General features: G+C 39.9%; 2 protein-coding genes across 2 annotated transcripts; one reads left to right on the top strand and one right to left on the bottom strand.

Moving 5' to 3' along the window:
- Positions 1 to 906: 906 nt before the first annotated feature.
- Positions 907 to 3,630, top strand: LOC115175515 (homeobox protein Dlx6a). The gene is made up of 3 exons (XM_029734799.1): positions 907 to 1,697; positions 2,348 to 2,541; positions 2,862 to 3,630. Exons 1-3 carry the CDS (start codon positions 1,385 to 1,387, stop codon positions 3,102 to 3,104), a joined length of 750 nt encoding a protein of 249 aa, XP_029590659.1. The 5' UTR covers positions 907 to 1,384; the 3' UTR covers positions 3,105 to 3,630.
- Positions 3,631 to 6,838: 3,208 nt separating this feature from the next.
- On the bottom strand, positions 6,839 to 9,336 carry LOC115175514 (homeobox protein Dlx5a). The gene is made up of 3 exons (XM_029734798.1): positions 8,839 to 9,336; positions 8,267 to 8,451; positions 6,839 to 8,013 (listed from the first exon to the last, which is right to left on the bottom strand). Exons 1-3 carry the CDS (start codon positions 9,194 to 9,196, stop codon positions 7,702 to 7,704), a joined length of 855 nt encoding a protein of 284 aa, XP_029590658.1. The 5' UTR covers positions 9,197 to 9,336; the 3' UTR covers positions 6,839 to 7,701.
- Positions 9,337 to 12,688: the final 3,352 nt, after the last annotated feature.

Raw genomic sequence — 12,688 nt, 5'->3', positions numbered from 1 at the left:
TAAGAGGATAATTGAGGCGACACTGGCGTATAATTAGGGGATAATTTATGCTATATACAATTTTATTCCTCCTTCCCAAAATAAACCCAGTCCATAATCATTACAGGCGAATTGTGCTTCATTTTATAGCTCCAATTTGAATGATGTGTGGTGTTTAATCAAAGAGGTTTTGGTTTTAAATGATTGCGACAATAATTGCTTTTTCATCACCATTTTGAAATAAATGAATGCCACACTTTGGGAAAAAACGTGTTGACGATAATGAAAAAATAAATCATGTGCCGATGTGAAAGTAAATTTAAAGACCGTTTTATTGCATTTGCATTGATAGTTTATATCGCAACAGTTTTTGCCAAACCGCAAACTGTATAATTTGCATGTATATTATACACTCTTAGAAAAAAAAGTTTCTGAATTGAACCCAAAAAGGTTCTATGCTTGCTTCATATATGGCAGCCCTTTAGGTTCTATATAGAACCGAAATTGGTTCCATATAGAACCCTATATAGAATCCAAGGGTTCTATGTGGAACCCATTTTGGTTCAGTGAAGAAGAACACATGGGGTTCTATATCGAACATTTAGGGGTGCCATATATGAAGCAAGCAATAGAACCCGTTTTGGTTCTATCCAGAACCTTTTTTTTCTAAGAGTGCAGGCCTACTGAATAAAGGATACAATCGGTTCACCACGACATCCACTCTTCCTATCTGCAATAGGACTGCATTGTTGTTGTCATCTTGTTGATCTGTTGCATGTCATTTTCTTTCAATAACCTGATCATTACGACAGTACGGAAATTGTGTCAGTATATTTCCAGGGTGATGATATGGTGTGTTCAAAATTATATTCGTTCGTTAGGCTAAATCAAACCGTGGGCTGTGCGTAATTTGGGGTTGAGAATTAATCCTTAAACAAAATGACTATTCCAAAGGGCTTCTATAATTATTATACAAGCTTCTTGCGTTTGACTATTGTCTGTAGGAATTAGGTTATCCTAGTTGTGGCTGCGGTGGGAGTTGGTAAGGTGGGTTAACTTGCGCTGAAGTCTCCGTGAAGCACACAACTGATGACGTTGGGTTGAATGACCAATCGGAAGGCGCTGCCCTTTGGAGACAAACCATTTTACTTGTAGTGTCTGCATCAAGTCTGGAAGCAAGGACTCAATTTTAACAGAATCCACCTTAAATCTCTGCCTTAACTTATACCCACTTTGCGCCATACCTAGTGAGAAAATCAGAGGAGGAAAAAAATCGAACAAACTGAGAAATTCAGGTGTTAATGGGACACTATCTGTCCGTTGAGGAGAGAGAGACAACAACACAGCGAGAGAACCCATTTAGACTTGAGAGAGAGGGGTGAGTGCTCTCAAGGTAGAAAATTTGATGATGACCATGACTACGATGGCTGACGGTCTGGAGGCTCAGGACTCGTCAAAGTCTGCTTTCATGGAGTTTGGTCAGCAGTCTCACTCACAACAGAGCTCTCCGTCGATGGCCGCCAGCCACTACCCGCTGCACTGTCTCCATTCCGGCTCGCACCCAGCTCACCATCAGCACGATAACTCTTCGTACTCCGGCTCCAATTCCTACAACAGGTCGCTACCGTACTCCTACGTGAGCCACCCCCACCACAGCCCGTACCTGCCGTCCTACCACAATAACACCACTGGCGGCCAGGCAAGGTTAGACGGCACAGGTAAGACGCTTTCCATTCATGAGAAGAAATATGCTGTATGTCGTTTTCATGAACAGCGATAAAAATGCGAATGCTATTTATTTGTTATCAAATCGGTCAAGAACGAGATAAAGCCAAATAAACGTCCAGCAGATCATTGAGTTTCGAATTAATTTTGAAATGATGTCTGAATTACATGTTATCTGTTGACTCGTTTATTTTTCTACATCGATGTTTATTTCATGGTGTCTCTTGCTTTAGAACACTCCCCCAGATCCCATTCTATGGCCATGCTTTGCACGGGGTATAATGACAAAAGAGGAATCCTCACGAATTATTCTTGGAATTAGGCGGTCTACTCGCTTTGGAAGTTGTAATTAGCATTTCATTGACATGTCATTATGAGCAATATCCTAAATATGACAGAGGATTCAAGGATGATTACAATCAGATTGAGCAAATGTGACATGTGAATATGTATTAGTGCTCTGGATTTAATATAACTAAATGTATCATATTTTCATTATTAGATAGGCCTATTTAGCCATTTAAATTGGAACCTATTATAATCTACGAAATTAAAAAACATGATTTGGGGAATTCTTTACGATTTGTTGTGTAATATTCTTGGTCTTATGTAGTGGACTAACATTGCCCTTTTTTTGTTGCAGAGCAGCAAAAAACAACAGTGATTGAAAACGGAGAAATTCGTTTCAACGGGAAAGGCAAGAAGATTCGCAAACCTCGGACGATTTATTCTAGTTTGCAGCTTCAAGCTTTAAATCATCGTTTCCAGCAAACACAATACCTCGCCCTGCCAGAACGCGCTGAGCTGGCTGCATCTCTCGGACTAACACAGACACAGGTATTTTCAACACCGGAATTATTATACAGAAGGGTATATATTATGGTATTATTATTAGCCATTTATTATCATGTATTACTCGTATTATTATTAGGCATATTATTAGCATGTATTATTATTATTATTATTATTATTACTACCCAACAATTGCTCTGGGTGTTGTGTTGCATTGTAATAATGTCTTGTAGATGTTCTAATCATATTCAACATTTCTATTGGTCTATAAGCCTATTTATTAACATGTTAATGAATAAATATATTAATGATTGTAACATTATCTGTTATCTGGTCTTCCGTTGCCTTCCTGTTATCTCGTGCAGGTAAAGATATGGTTCCAGAATAAAAGGTCAAAGTTCAAGAAGCTGCTGAAGGCAGGTGGCAACCCGCACGAGAGCGACCCTACTATGCCTAGTTCCATCGGCCTGTCTCCCCGCTCTCCAGCAATTCCTCCCATATGGGACGTTTCAGCGTCCAGCAAAGGAGTAAACATGGCGGCCAACGGCTACATGCCCGGTTATTCTCACTGGTATTCCTCCCCACATCAAGAGACAATGCAGAGATAGACTGCGCAAAGGGCGGGGAGGCCCGAGGCCTGACTCGAGACTTTCGAACCTTCATAGTTTTACCTGCACAATTGATTTCCATCAGCCTCGAGACAAAAGTGTTGTCCCGTTCGAACAGCGAGATTCCTTGGCGAAAGGGTCGGCTGCTTGTGAAGGATACTTGGGGACAAAGTCTCTGTGATATGACACACGATAAAGGAACTAACCGTATTAACTTACCAATGACTGTTCAGTGGGATTGCCTTTGTTATGCTTTCATTCATGTCAACATCTGACTGTCAATATACCAAATATAGGCTATCACTGACATTTAGCCCAACACTTGGGCACGGAATGGACTACACTTGCGGGTTGAACATTATGCCATCTTATATTGTTGAAATCTAAACTTCACTTTGACTGAGTGTTTTTCTCGAACATGCAAAACAAAGCATTCTCTCTGTATATATATTCATCAATTTTAGTTGTACATACACTTTTTATGTTTTGTCTTTCATAAATGGAGTAAACCTTGACTTAAAACAAAGTTTCGTGTTTTGTACTGAAAGATAACATGATTGATATATGTCATACATGACTGATGAGCCATTCCTTGTCGAGGTCCTATGGACGTTCTAAAATGTAGGTCCCATAGGTTTTTCATTAAAATATTACAGGCTATCCATCATAGCACTATGTTTCCTCATAAAATATAAATGTCCAATGCACTGCAAGCGAACAAAATAGCCTATAGTCAAATACATAAAAAAAACACTAGAGGAAATTAACTTACCCTGTTCCGCTTTATCAATTTATCCCGAAAAAGATGGTCGCTCCATGTCCAGTTAATCTTGTGATTTTCTGCCTCAATTATTACAAGTATTGACAAAATGTTTTTCTCCCCTTTGCCTGTCCTAAAGCAAGACGTTAAATGCCAAGCTCCACGGGATCGATCTTGAACAAAGCATCCAGCTGCAGTCCCGTTCAATATGAAGGAGATATTTGGGACAATTTATGTGTTTTATCCAAGTGAGGCTTTTTTTCCATTCTCATAAATGCAGGCATAATTAGGGTAATTTTTGATGCAAGCCCGCTGATTACAACGTTTTTACCGTCAAAGATAATTACCTGTAATTTTCTACCACTTTTAATACTAAAAGGCATCTTTATTTGGATTTGAGGTAGCACAGACGGAACAAAAGAGGGAAATTATTAGGTTATTCATATACAAATTGCTGAGAGCAGTGAACGGTTGGGATATTATCTGAAATTACAATGTTGAAAAGAAGAATGTGAAAGTGTCTGCAGCTGTCAAATCGTGGATGCCCCACTAGCACACAGTATACCTGCATGGGCCCCACTTAACTAAAACCTACAGGCCCTATCACCACCATATCTATATGCCTATATTTGCAAATATATATATAAAGTCTGATTTATTGCCCAAACTCTCGTAAACAACCTTTCACTTAAAAAGTTCCTATATTTACCGAGAGTAACTCGTAAAGCAGAAAAGTGCGTGCTTCTTCTACCAAGAAGTATTTTCACACCCAAAGGACTGCCCGCAAATCACTAGCTTTTACAATAAATAAGCTTATATCGTCATAAATCTGTCATGCATTTTAAAGGCTATTTTGAAAATCGTTGCAATAGGAAGAGTCAATGTGCATCAGAACTGTGAAAAGGCTCAAACAATGCACATGTTTAATATTATGTAACTCAATTGATTAATATTATATGAACAAAAATATAAATCTCAGATAGAAAGCGGCTGGAAGTGACAGAGGGAACAGAAGACACAATGAGGGAGATGACAACACTCCTGTGTGGCTTTCTGGCCAAGATATAGATTGATGCAATATGTTCCTGGATAACCTGATCATATTTGATCAGTTTGGCTTCTTGATTGCAATTGATTATGGCCTATGGAAATAACATTGTCCGAATCGCCTGACAAATTAATAGGCTAGAATGAAAGTCAATATTTACGGGCTTGTGTTGAATGCATGCTTCTCAGATTTGATCCATTTTCGTTGTTTTATTTAGCGCGTAAGACATGGGTTATTTATCACAAATTAACTAGAAAAATATATTCAAAATGTAACCTAAAATAAGGTAGGTTAAAGCCTTTAGCTTAGGCTATACAAAACAAATTTAAAAATTCTAAAACGAAAGTATCCAACAATCTTTCATCAAGTGATTCACAGAGAAAAAAACAGCCTTACCTTCATATGATTCTTTAGCCTACAATAGTGTTAGCAGTGGTCAAAAAGGTTGGACTTCGGTAGGGAACACTGTCTGCGACAGTACACTAGTGCTCGTGGTTGAGTAAGCATATCCAGGTGTGAAAGTGCTTCAACACCCCGCTACCTCTTATATATTGCCTGCAAAATTAGCTGTTATTACTGTCACTGTTTAGTGATGGTGAGCTAGAAAAAAAGCATTCTGCCATCAAGAAGCAAGCGCATCTTTGCAAATTATAGATAATTGTCAATGTCCAGATTATGATAATGGGGCCTAATCCTGGAGTATAATTATTGTTGAGTGTTACGGTTGAAGCTGTCCAGTAAAGCTAACTTTCATTATTTAGACTCGATTTGTAGGGGAGTGGAACATGTTCAGTTGGAATTTAACGGGGCTCTTGATATAATGGCATGGTGTGTGTGTGTGTGTGTGCGTGTGTGTGTGTGTGTGTGTGTGTGTGTGTGTGTGTGTGTGTGTGTGTGTTGGGGGACTTGGGGTGGAGGGGGCATAAACAGTAATATGAAAATCAAACGTAGAGTTCTCGAGCACTGGCAGTGTAATTATGTGACCACGCGCACTACGTCGAGGTTTTGGATTAGCGTTCAGCAAACCATTTTATTTTTTGCACAATGATTTCAGCTGATTAGTTGTTTGCTACGGCTATGTTGAGCCAGGACATTCAGGTCCGTGGGGAAATCAGAGGAGACGGGCATTCAGTTGCATGCACACCATGTTAACATTGGTGTATTGTGTATTATGCATTGTGTATCCTTAGGTCAGATGCTTCGCAACAGTATTTTGTGTCCAGGCCAGATTTAGTTTGTGGTAAACGTGTCCTCTCCCTGTGTGCGCGCGCGCGTGTGTGATTGTTTCTTGGTTGATTCGTTTATATATGCATAATGATAACATGTTTAATGTAAAGTCTGGAACAAGAACCCAATTACAACACATTCATAGGCCTTGATTTTCGCTTCACTGGAGTATAGTTTGTTTAGTGCTATTCAGTAGCAACACTCGTTGTAGGAGGCCTACTGCTGGTAGCTAATGATATGTTCAAATGTTGAAGATTTTATTTTACCCGGAAGGTCTGACGGAGGTGGGCTGTGGCCGGGAGCGGCAGAGCTCTGGAGCCGGTCTGCCCCCACAGGAATGTAAATTGTCTCAGATCTTCGTACCGCCCATTCGCCTCCTCTCTGCCATTCAAAGCAACTAATTCTAGGGGACAAAAAGACAGCACGGCTGCAGACTGTCTGCCAGACCGACACCCATATTCTTTGGGGGAGGTTGAAATCCAGATGCAACTCCAAAACACGAGACTGAAATGTGCTAACATAATTTAAAGAATAGGCATTATAATAATACATGTATACTAGAATTTACCTGCAAGAAAATAGTATCATCAACAATGTCTGTATCTTTACAATAATCTGATTTAAATCGTGTGAATTATTGATTATTTTGTTTGGTTTACATCTCGTTCACCACAGACAACAAGAAAAAACTAAATAATATGTTTTGTTATGACTGTTTAATAAAGTAGTAACAATCGCATACCATTCCTTGAATATTTGTCTTTCAGAGGAACATCATTGACAACTCTAATAATGCAATAGTAGGCCTATACCTGCAATCAATTCATCCACATTGAATTGGACGTCAAAACCAATAGACACTCATAACCTACGGTTTTGTTTTAGTCCGTTATGGATCCGCTCAAAACATAATGTACTCTGGGCATGTAATATGCGCATAACCATAAACCAGGTTGTAGTACCAAACATGAATAACTACATGACATGACACGAACAAATTTAGCCTAACCTTTTGGCATAGCAGCAGGTAACTCCCCCTGAGAATTCCGCGCTTGTTGAAAATGAAAAATATCCTAATTGTAGGCCTTTAGCTTAAGGTCAGTATACCCATCTCCCTGTTGATAGTTTTGCCCCCAAATTAATTTTTAAAGTCAATCACAAATGTGCACAACTGACCAAATATGTCACACAGACAGCCCAGGCAATTCATCTCGAGTTTGATCTGTACATGGATTTAAAGTGTCTCAGAATGTGGGCACATTTTGTAATGTTATGGGGTCATTGATTTTCAGTGCGAATAGCCTAATCATGAGGGAGGACTTGTTGGTAGGCTACCAACAATCGTTTTTGTCTAAGTCATAATTCAGGAGGGCGCCATTAAAAGTCTCTGGATTGCATTGTCGATTTAAAACGTTTAATTAGTCTTCCAAAATGCAATAAATTACATGCACACATTTACACATTATACACGTTCTTCTATGACTGTCATCAATACATTGCATATTCCTCTGGACATTTTAAACACGAGTCCCATACAATGTAAATATTTGTTGAACTGGGTTTCAGTATAACGTCCCAGATCCAAGAACCAAAGAGTGCTGTATCGAGTTGGGGGCCTGGAGGTGAGCATTCATGGCACCAGCCGTGGAGTACCAAGACGCGGAGTTTTCCAAAAAGGTGGAGGCCGCGGAGTTGATGTTCTGCGCCTGGTGGCTGTGAGGCCTGGACGGGCCATGCGTGTCCCAGACGGCGGGGGACTGCGGAGAGTTGCATGCCATAGGGTCGCTGGAGCTCGGACTGTGTTCCGGTGGAAGCTCACCATTCTTCATAATTTTCTTCAGTTTCGACCTTTTGTTCTGGAACCAGATTTTGACCTGGGGATGGATGAGAAATATGTCAAAGTGAGTTAATAAATAACAGCATATTAACATCCCAAAATGCCATTATACAAAAGTACGCATACGAATTAAGCTTTCGATAATTTTTTAAGAATTCATTACGCCCATTTTACGCATTACATGTATATTGTAAACACAATGCAAATTTGAACTGATCATTTTTATTTAAAAAACTAAAACAGAATGAAACTGAACACTCAATGAAATTGGAGAAAAGTAACCTATTTACCTGCGTTTGCGTGAGTCCCAACGAAGCGGCGAGCTCTGCTCTCTCTGGCAGCGCGAGGTACTGTGTGTTCTGAAATCTCCGCTGCAGGGCAGCTAGCTGAAAACTGGAGTAGATTGTCCGTGGTTTTCTGACTTTCTTGGGCTTTCCGTTTACCATCCTCACTTCAGGTTCTGCTACTTCTTTTTCTGAAAGAAATAAATCAATTGCTTTATCTGTGGTGTACTAACAAAGTATTTGCATAACACAGCCATATTTCCTGGATATTCCATCTATTTCAGAGCGATCAAATCAAGAGGACATCTGTCGATTTATGGGCGGATATTGAAGTCAGTGCGTCTCGCAAAGAATCTAACGGGTAGAGGAAAAGTACGTCCTTTTTACAGAATAACTTCGGTGAAAACTTTGTGCCCCTTTACCAAATTTGATTTCAAGAATTTTACCATAATGGAAAAATAGGCTATCCCAGTTTGACATACACGCATGTAAAAATTGTGTGAGGTCGAACACGACACAAATTTGATTCACTAATAATAATAGCCTAATACAAATACAATAAAACATTGTGTAATTACCCTGCGGACTTAATGGTTGTACTCTGCTATAAGTTCCAGCATATTGGTGGTAAGCAGAGGCTGTGTATGCGCTGTAGTCTGGGTATGTTTTTGCAGGGTAATTTCCCGCAGATCCGTTTACGCCGTGGTACTGGTATTGATAGGCATTGAGAGGTTTCCCATACGAGGTGGAATTAGGCGAACAATAGCCATGGTGCACTGCTCCAGCCGGGCTATAGTAGCCAGAATCCGTGGCCGTAGACTCGGGTAGCGTAGGGGATTCCTGAGAAGGGTGGTGCATTGTGGTGGAAACCTGAAAAGGGTTCTGGAAGTCGGCAGGTTTGAAACTCGGAATCCTTCGGTCGAATACTCCAGTCATAGTTCGAAAGCAGCAACGTTAAATGGCAGCCTAACTCCAATGAGACGTCTGAAGACTGACTGAAGACTACACTTGCATTGTGTGATATGTGCTTACACCGACGGCGTCTCTCGAACTTCTGTCAGCCCCTCAGCAAAGACTTGGTTAAATCCTAAATTGCGCTCTTACGCACTGCAGGGAGGATCTGGTTCCATTGGCCAAGGCGCGCAGACAGCATACACCCCAACTCGCTCGACCAGTTTGCCATAGGCGATATACGACTCAGGCTACTTTGTTGTGTTTTTACTATCAATCAAAACGGGCAATTAAATTGGGTGTCATGTCATCGATTGACAATTTAGGGTGGTAAATTGCAGTATCCAAAACGTCTACAAGAATATATCAGTCTATCATGAGCTTCAGCATTAAAACATCACGACTGTTGTGTTGCCTGCCATTCATAATTCAGCTTTCGACAAGAAACGAAACAAAAAATGAAATTACTACAGTATTTATCTTAAAATGTCTCATGATTGGACTTAATGCAGAGACAGAAATGAAACAGTTTCGATTGCCACAACATAAAATGCAAGTGATGCAACGAACAGATTAAACTAGATCTGTGTTTCACTTGCCTATTCATAAATGAAGAAGAAACAAGTGCTTGTGTGTGCTTTTACCCCGTATTGTCAGCCTAAAGGCCTATATGCCCATTCATTTGTAGGCATATGTTAATTTTAACGTCACAGCAAGGTCTACCTCATCCTCAGAAAGATGAACATTTCTGCATAAAATGAATTATTAGGCTATATCACACATTTCTCTTACCACGGTCAAAATCTATGGAAACGACCTAATTAAACTCGATTATTTGTCCCTCAACAACGGCCACGTTTAACCACACCGAAAATGCATTGAAACAACGGAAACAGACAACATTCATTTACTTTATCACTATGTTCACTAAGCTCTGAAGGGTCTGTGGATGTTGCACGCAACTGAACAACGCGCGTATTGTAGTAAAATGGCGTCGCTCGGTGGTGAATGAGGGAACGTATGATCACTTTGTGCGAAGCTGTGGAATCAGTATAAAATGGCGCCGCTCGGTGGTGAATGAGGGAATGTATCATTACTTGGTGCGAAGCAGTGGAATTAGCGTCAGTCACACGCGACAAGACATTCCAATAAAATATTTGGGGACCGGGCATCATTCGTAGCCGGATACTCAACGTAGTAGGCTATTGTTGCATACTGTATGTAATCAATCAATTAAGACAAAAAAATGCCAAATCCAAAATAATGAAGGTTTCTTTAATTGTTATAGGTCTATTCATTGTAGACCTACTCCATCCAGCATTTTGGATTTGAGTACCGAATGTTAACTTTATTTGAGGGTATTTCCATACATATCTGTTTTACCGTTTAGAAATGTTGCCCAATATTAACTGAATGGTGAATGATGACTGGACTAATTTTCTTTCTAAGTCTATAATAAAGATGTTTCTGAACACTTCTACATGAATCCTGGTAATGTCATGAAAAATGAATAGGCCTAATGAGTTAGATGCCATTCAGAGGCTACAACAAAACATGCACACTTTTCACCATTACCTAACAGGGGAGGTTAGCATTATTATAAAAATAAAATAAAACATTGGGGGGCGGGGGTATAATCTTTGTGCCTCTGTAACCTTCTCACTCATCATTATTCACAATGCATTCATGATTGTCCATGATCATGGTAGCATCCACATGAATGTATACTGAACTAAAATATAAATGCAATATGTAAAGTGTTGGTCCCATGTTTCATGAGCTGAAATAAAAGATCCCAGGAATTTTCAATATGCACAAAAAGCTTTCTCTCAATTTTTGTACACAAATTTGTTTACATTCCTGTTAGTGAGCATTTATCCTTTGCCAAGATAATCCATCCACCTGACAGGTGTGGCATATTAAGAAGCTGATTAAACAGCATGATCATTATACAGGTGCACATTCTGCTGGGGACAATAAAAGGTCACTCTAAAATGTTCAGTTTTGGCACACAACACAATGCCACAGATGTCTCAAGTTGAGGGAGCATGCAATTAGCATGTTGACTGCAGAAATGACCACCAGAGCTGTGGCCAGAGATTTGAATGTTCATTTCTCTACCATAAGCCACCTCACTTTGTTTTAGAGAATTTGGCAGTATGTCCAACCGACCTCACAACCGCAGATCAAGTGTAACCACACAAACCCAGGACATCCACATCAAGCTTCTTCACCTGCGGGATCATCTGAGACCAGCCAGCCGGGCAGCTGATGAAACTGAGGAGTAATTATGTCTGTAATAAAGCCCTTTGTGGGGAAAACCTCCTTCTGATTGGCTGGGCTTGGCTCCCCAGTGGGTGGGCTTGGCTCCCAAGGACACCTACAGCACCCGATGTCACAGGAAGGCCAAAAAGATCATCAGGGACAACAACCACCTTAGCCACTGCCTGTTCACTCCACTATCATCCAGAAGGTGAGGTCAATACAGGTGCATCAAAGCTGGGACCGAGATGCCATCAGACTGTTAAATAGCCATCACTAGCACCTTAGAGGCTGCTGCACTATATACATAGATTTGAAATTGCATGCCACTTCTATAATGGAATGCTAGTCACTTTAATAATGTTTACATATTTTGCATTACTCATCTCACATGTATGTACTGTATTCTATTCTATTCTACTTTAATTTAGTCTATGCTGCTCCGATATTGCTCATCAAAATATTTATATACTCTTTATTCAATTCCTTTACTTTAGATGTGTGTATTGTGTGTATTGTTGTGAAATTGTTAGATATTACTTGTTAGATATTACTGCACTGTTGGAGCTAGAAACACAAGCATTTCGCTACACCCGCAATAACATCAGGAAAACATGTGAATGTGACCAATATAATCTGATTTGATTTGAAGTGGGTGGGGCAATCCCCTCCCAGGCCCACCCATGGCTGTGTCCCTGCCCAGTCATTTAATATCCATAGATTAGGGCCTATTAATTTATTTCAATTGACTGATTTCCTAATATTAAATTCAACTCAGTAAAATCGCTGAAATTGTTGCATGTTGCGTTTATATTTTTGTTCAGTATAGAACTGTTCAAAAACATATTCTAAACTCAGCAAAAAAGAAACGTCCCTTTTTCAGGACCCTGTCATTCAAAGATAATTCGTAAAGATCCAAATAACTTCACAGATCTACATTGTAAAGAGTTTAAACAATGTTTCCCATGCTTGTTCAATGAACCATAAACAATTAATGAACATGCACCTGTGGAACGTTCGTTAAGACACTAACAGCTTACAGACGGTAGGCAATTAAGGTCACAGTTATGAAAACTCAGGACACTAAAAAGGCCTTTCTACTGACTCTAAAAAACACCAAAAGAAAGATGCCCAGGCCCCTGCTCATCTGCGTGAACGTGCCTTAGGCATGCTGCAAGGAGGCATGAGGACTGTGGCCATGGCAATAAATTACAA

Source organism: Salmo trutta, chromosome 36, assembly GCF_901001165.1.
Source record: "Salmo trutta chromosome 36, fSalTru1.1, whole genome shotgun sequence".
Lineage (NCBI taxonomy): Eukaryota > Metazoa > Chordata > Actinopteri > Salmoniformes > Salmonidae > Salmo > Salmo trutta.
The sequence above is the reverse complement of the archived record's forward strand: the minus strand, read 5'-3'. Positions and strand labels throughout refer to the sequence as shown.

Excerpts from the sequence above, each read along its gene's own strand:
- LOC115175515 (XM_029734799.1), top strand. The coding sequence starts at position 1,385 with ATGATGACCATGACTACGATGGCTGACGGTCTGGAGGCTCAGGACTCG. Across the intron at positions 1,698-2,347 it reads GGCAAGGTTAGACGGCACAG|AGCAGCAAAAAACAACAGTG; the intron begins GTAAGACGCTTT and ends TTTTTGTTGCAG. Across the intron at positions 2,542-2,861 it reads TCGGACTAACACAGACACAG|GTAAAGATATGGTTCCAGAA; the intron begins GTATTTTCAACA and ends TATCTCGTGCAG.
- LOC115175514 (XM_029734798.1), bottom strand. The coding sequence starts at position 9,196 with ATGACTGGAGTATTCGACCGAAGGATTCCGAGTTTCAAACCTGCCGAC. Across the intron at positions 8,452-8,838 it reads ACAACCATTAAGTCCGCAGG|AAAAAGAAGTAGCAGAACCT; the intron begins GTAATTACACAA and ends TATTTCTTTCAG. Across the intron at positions 8,014-8,266 it reads TGGGACTCACGCAAACGCAG|GTCAAAATCTGGTTCCAGAA; the intron begins GTAAATAGGTTA and ends ATCCATCCCCAG.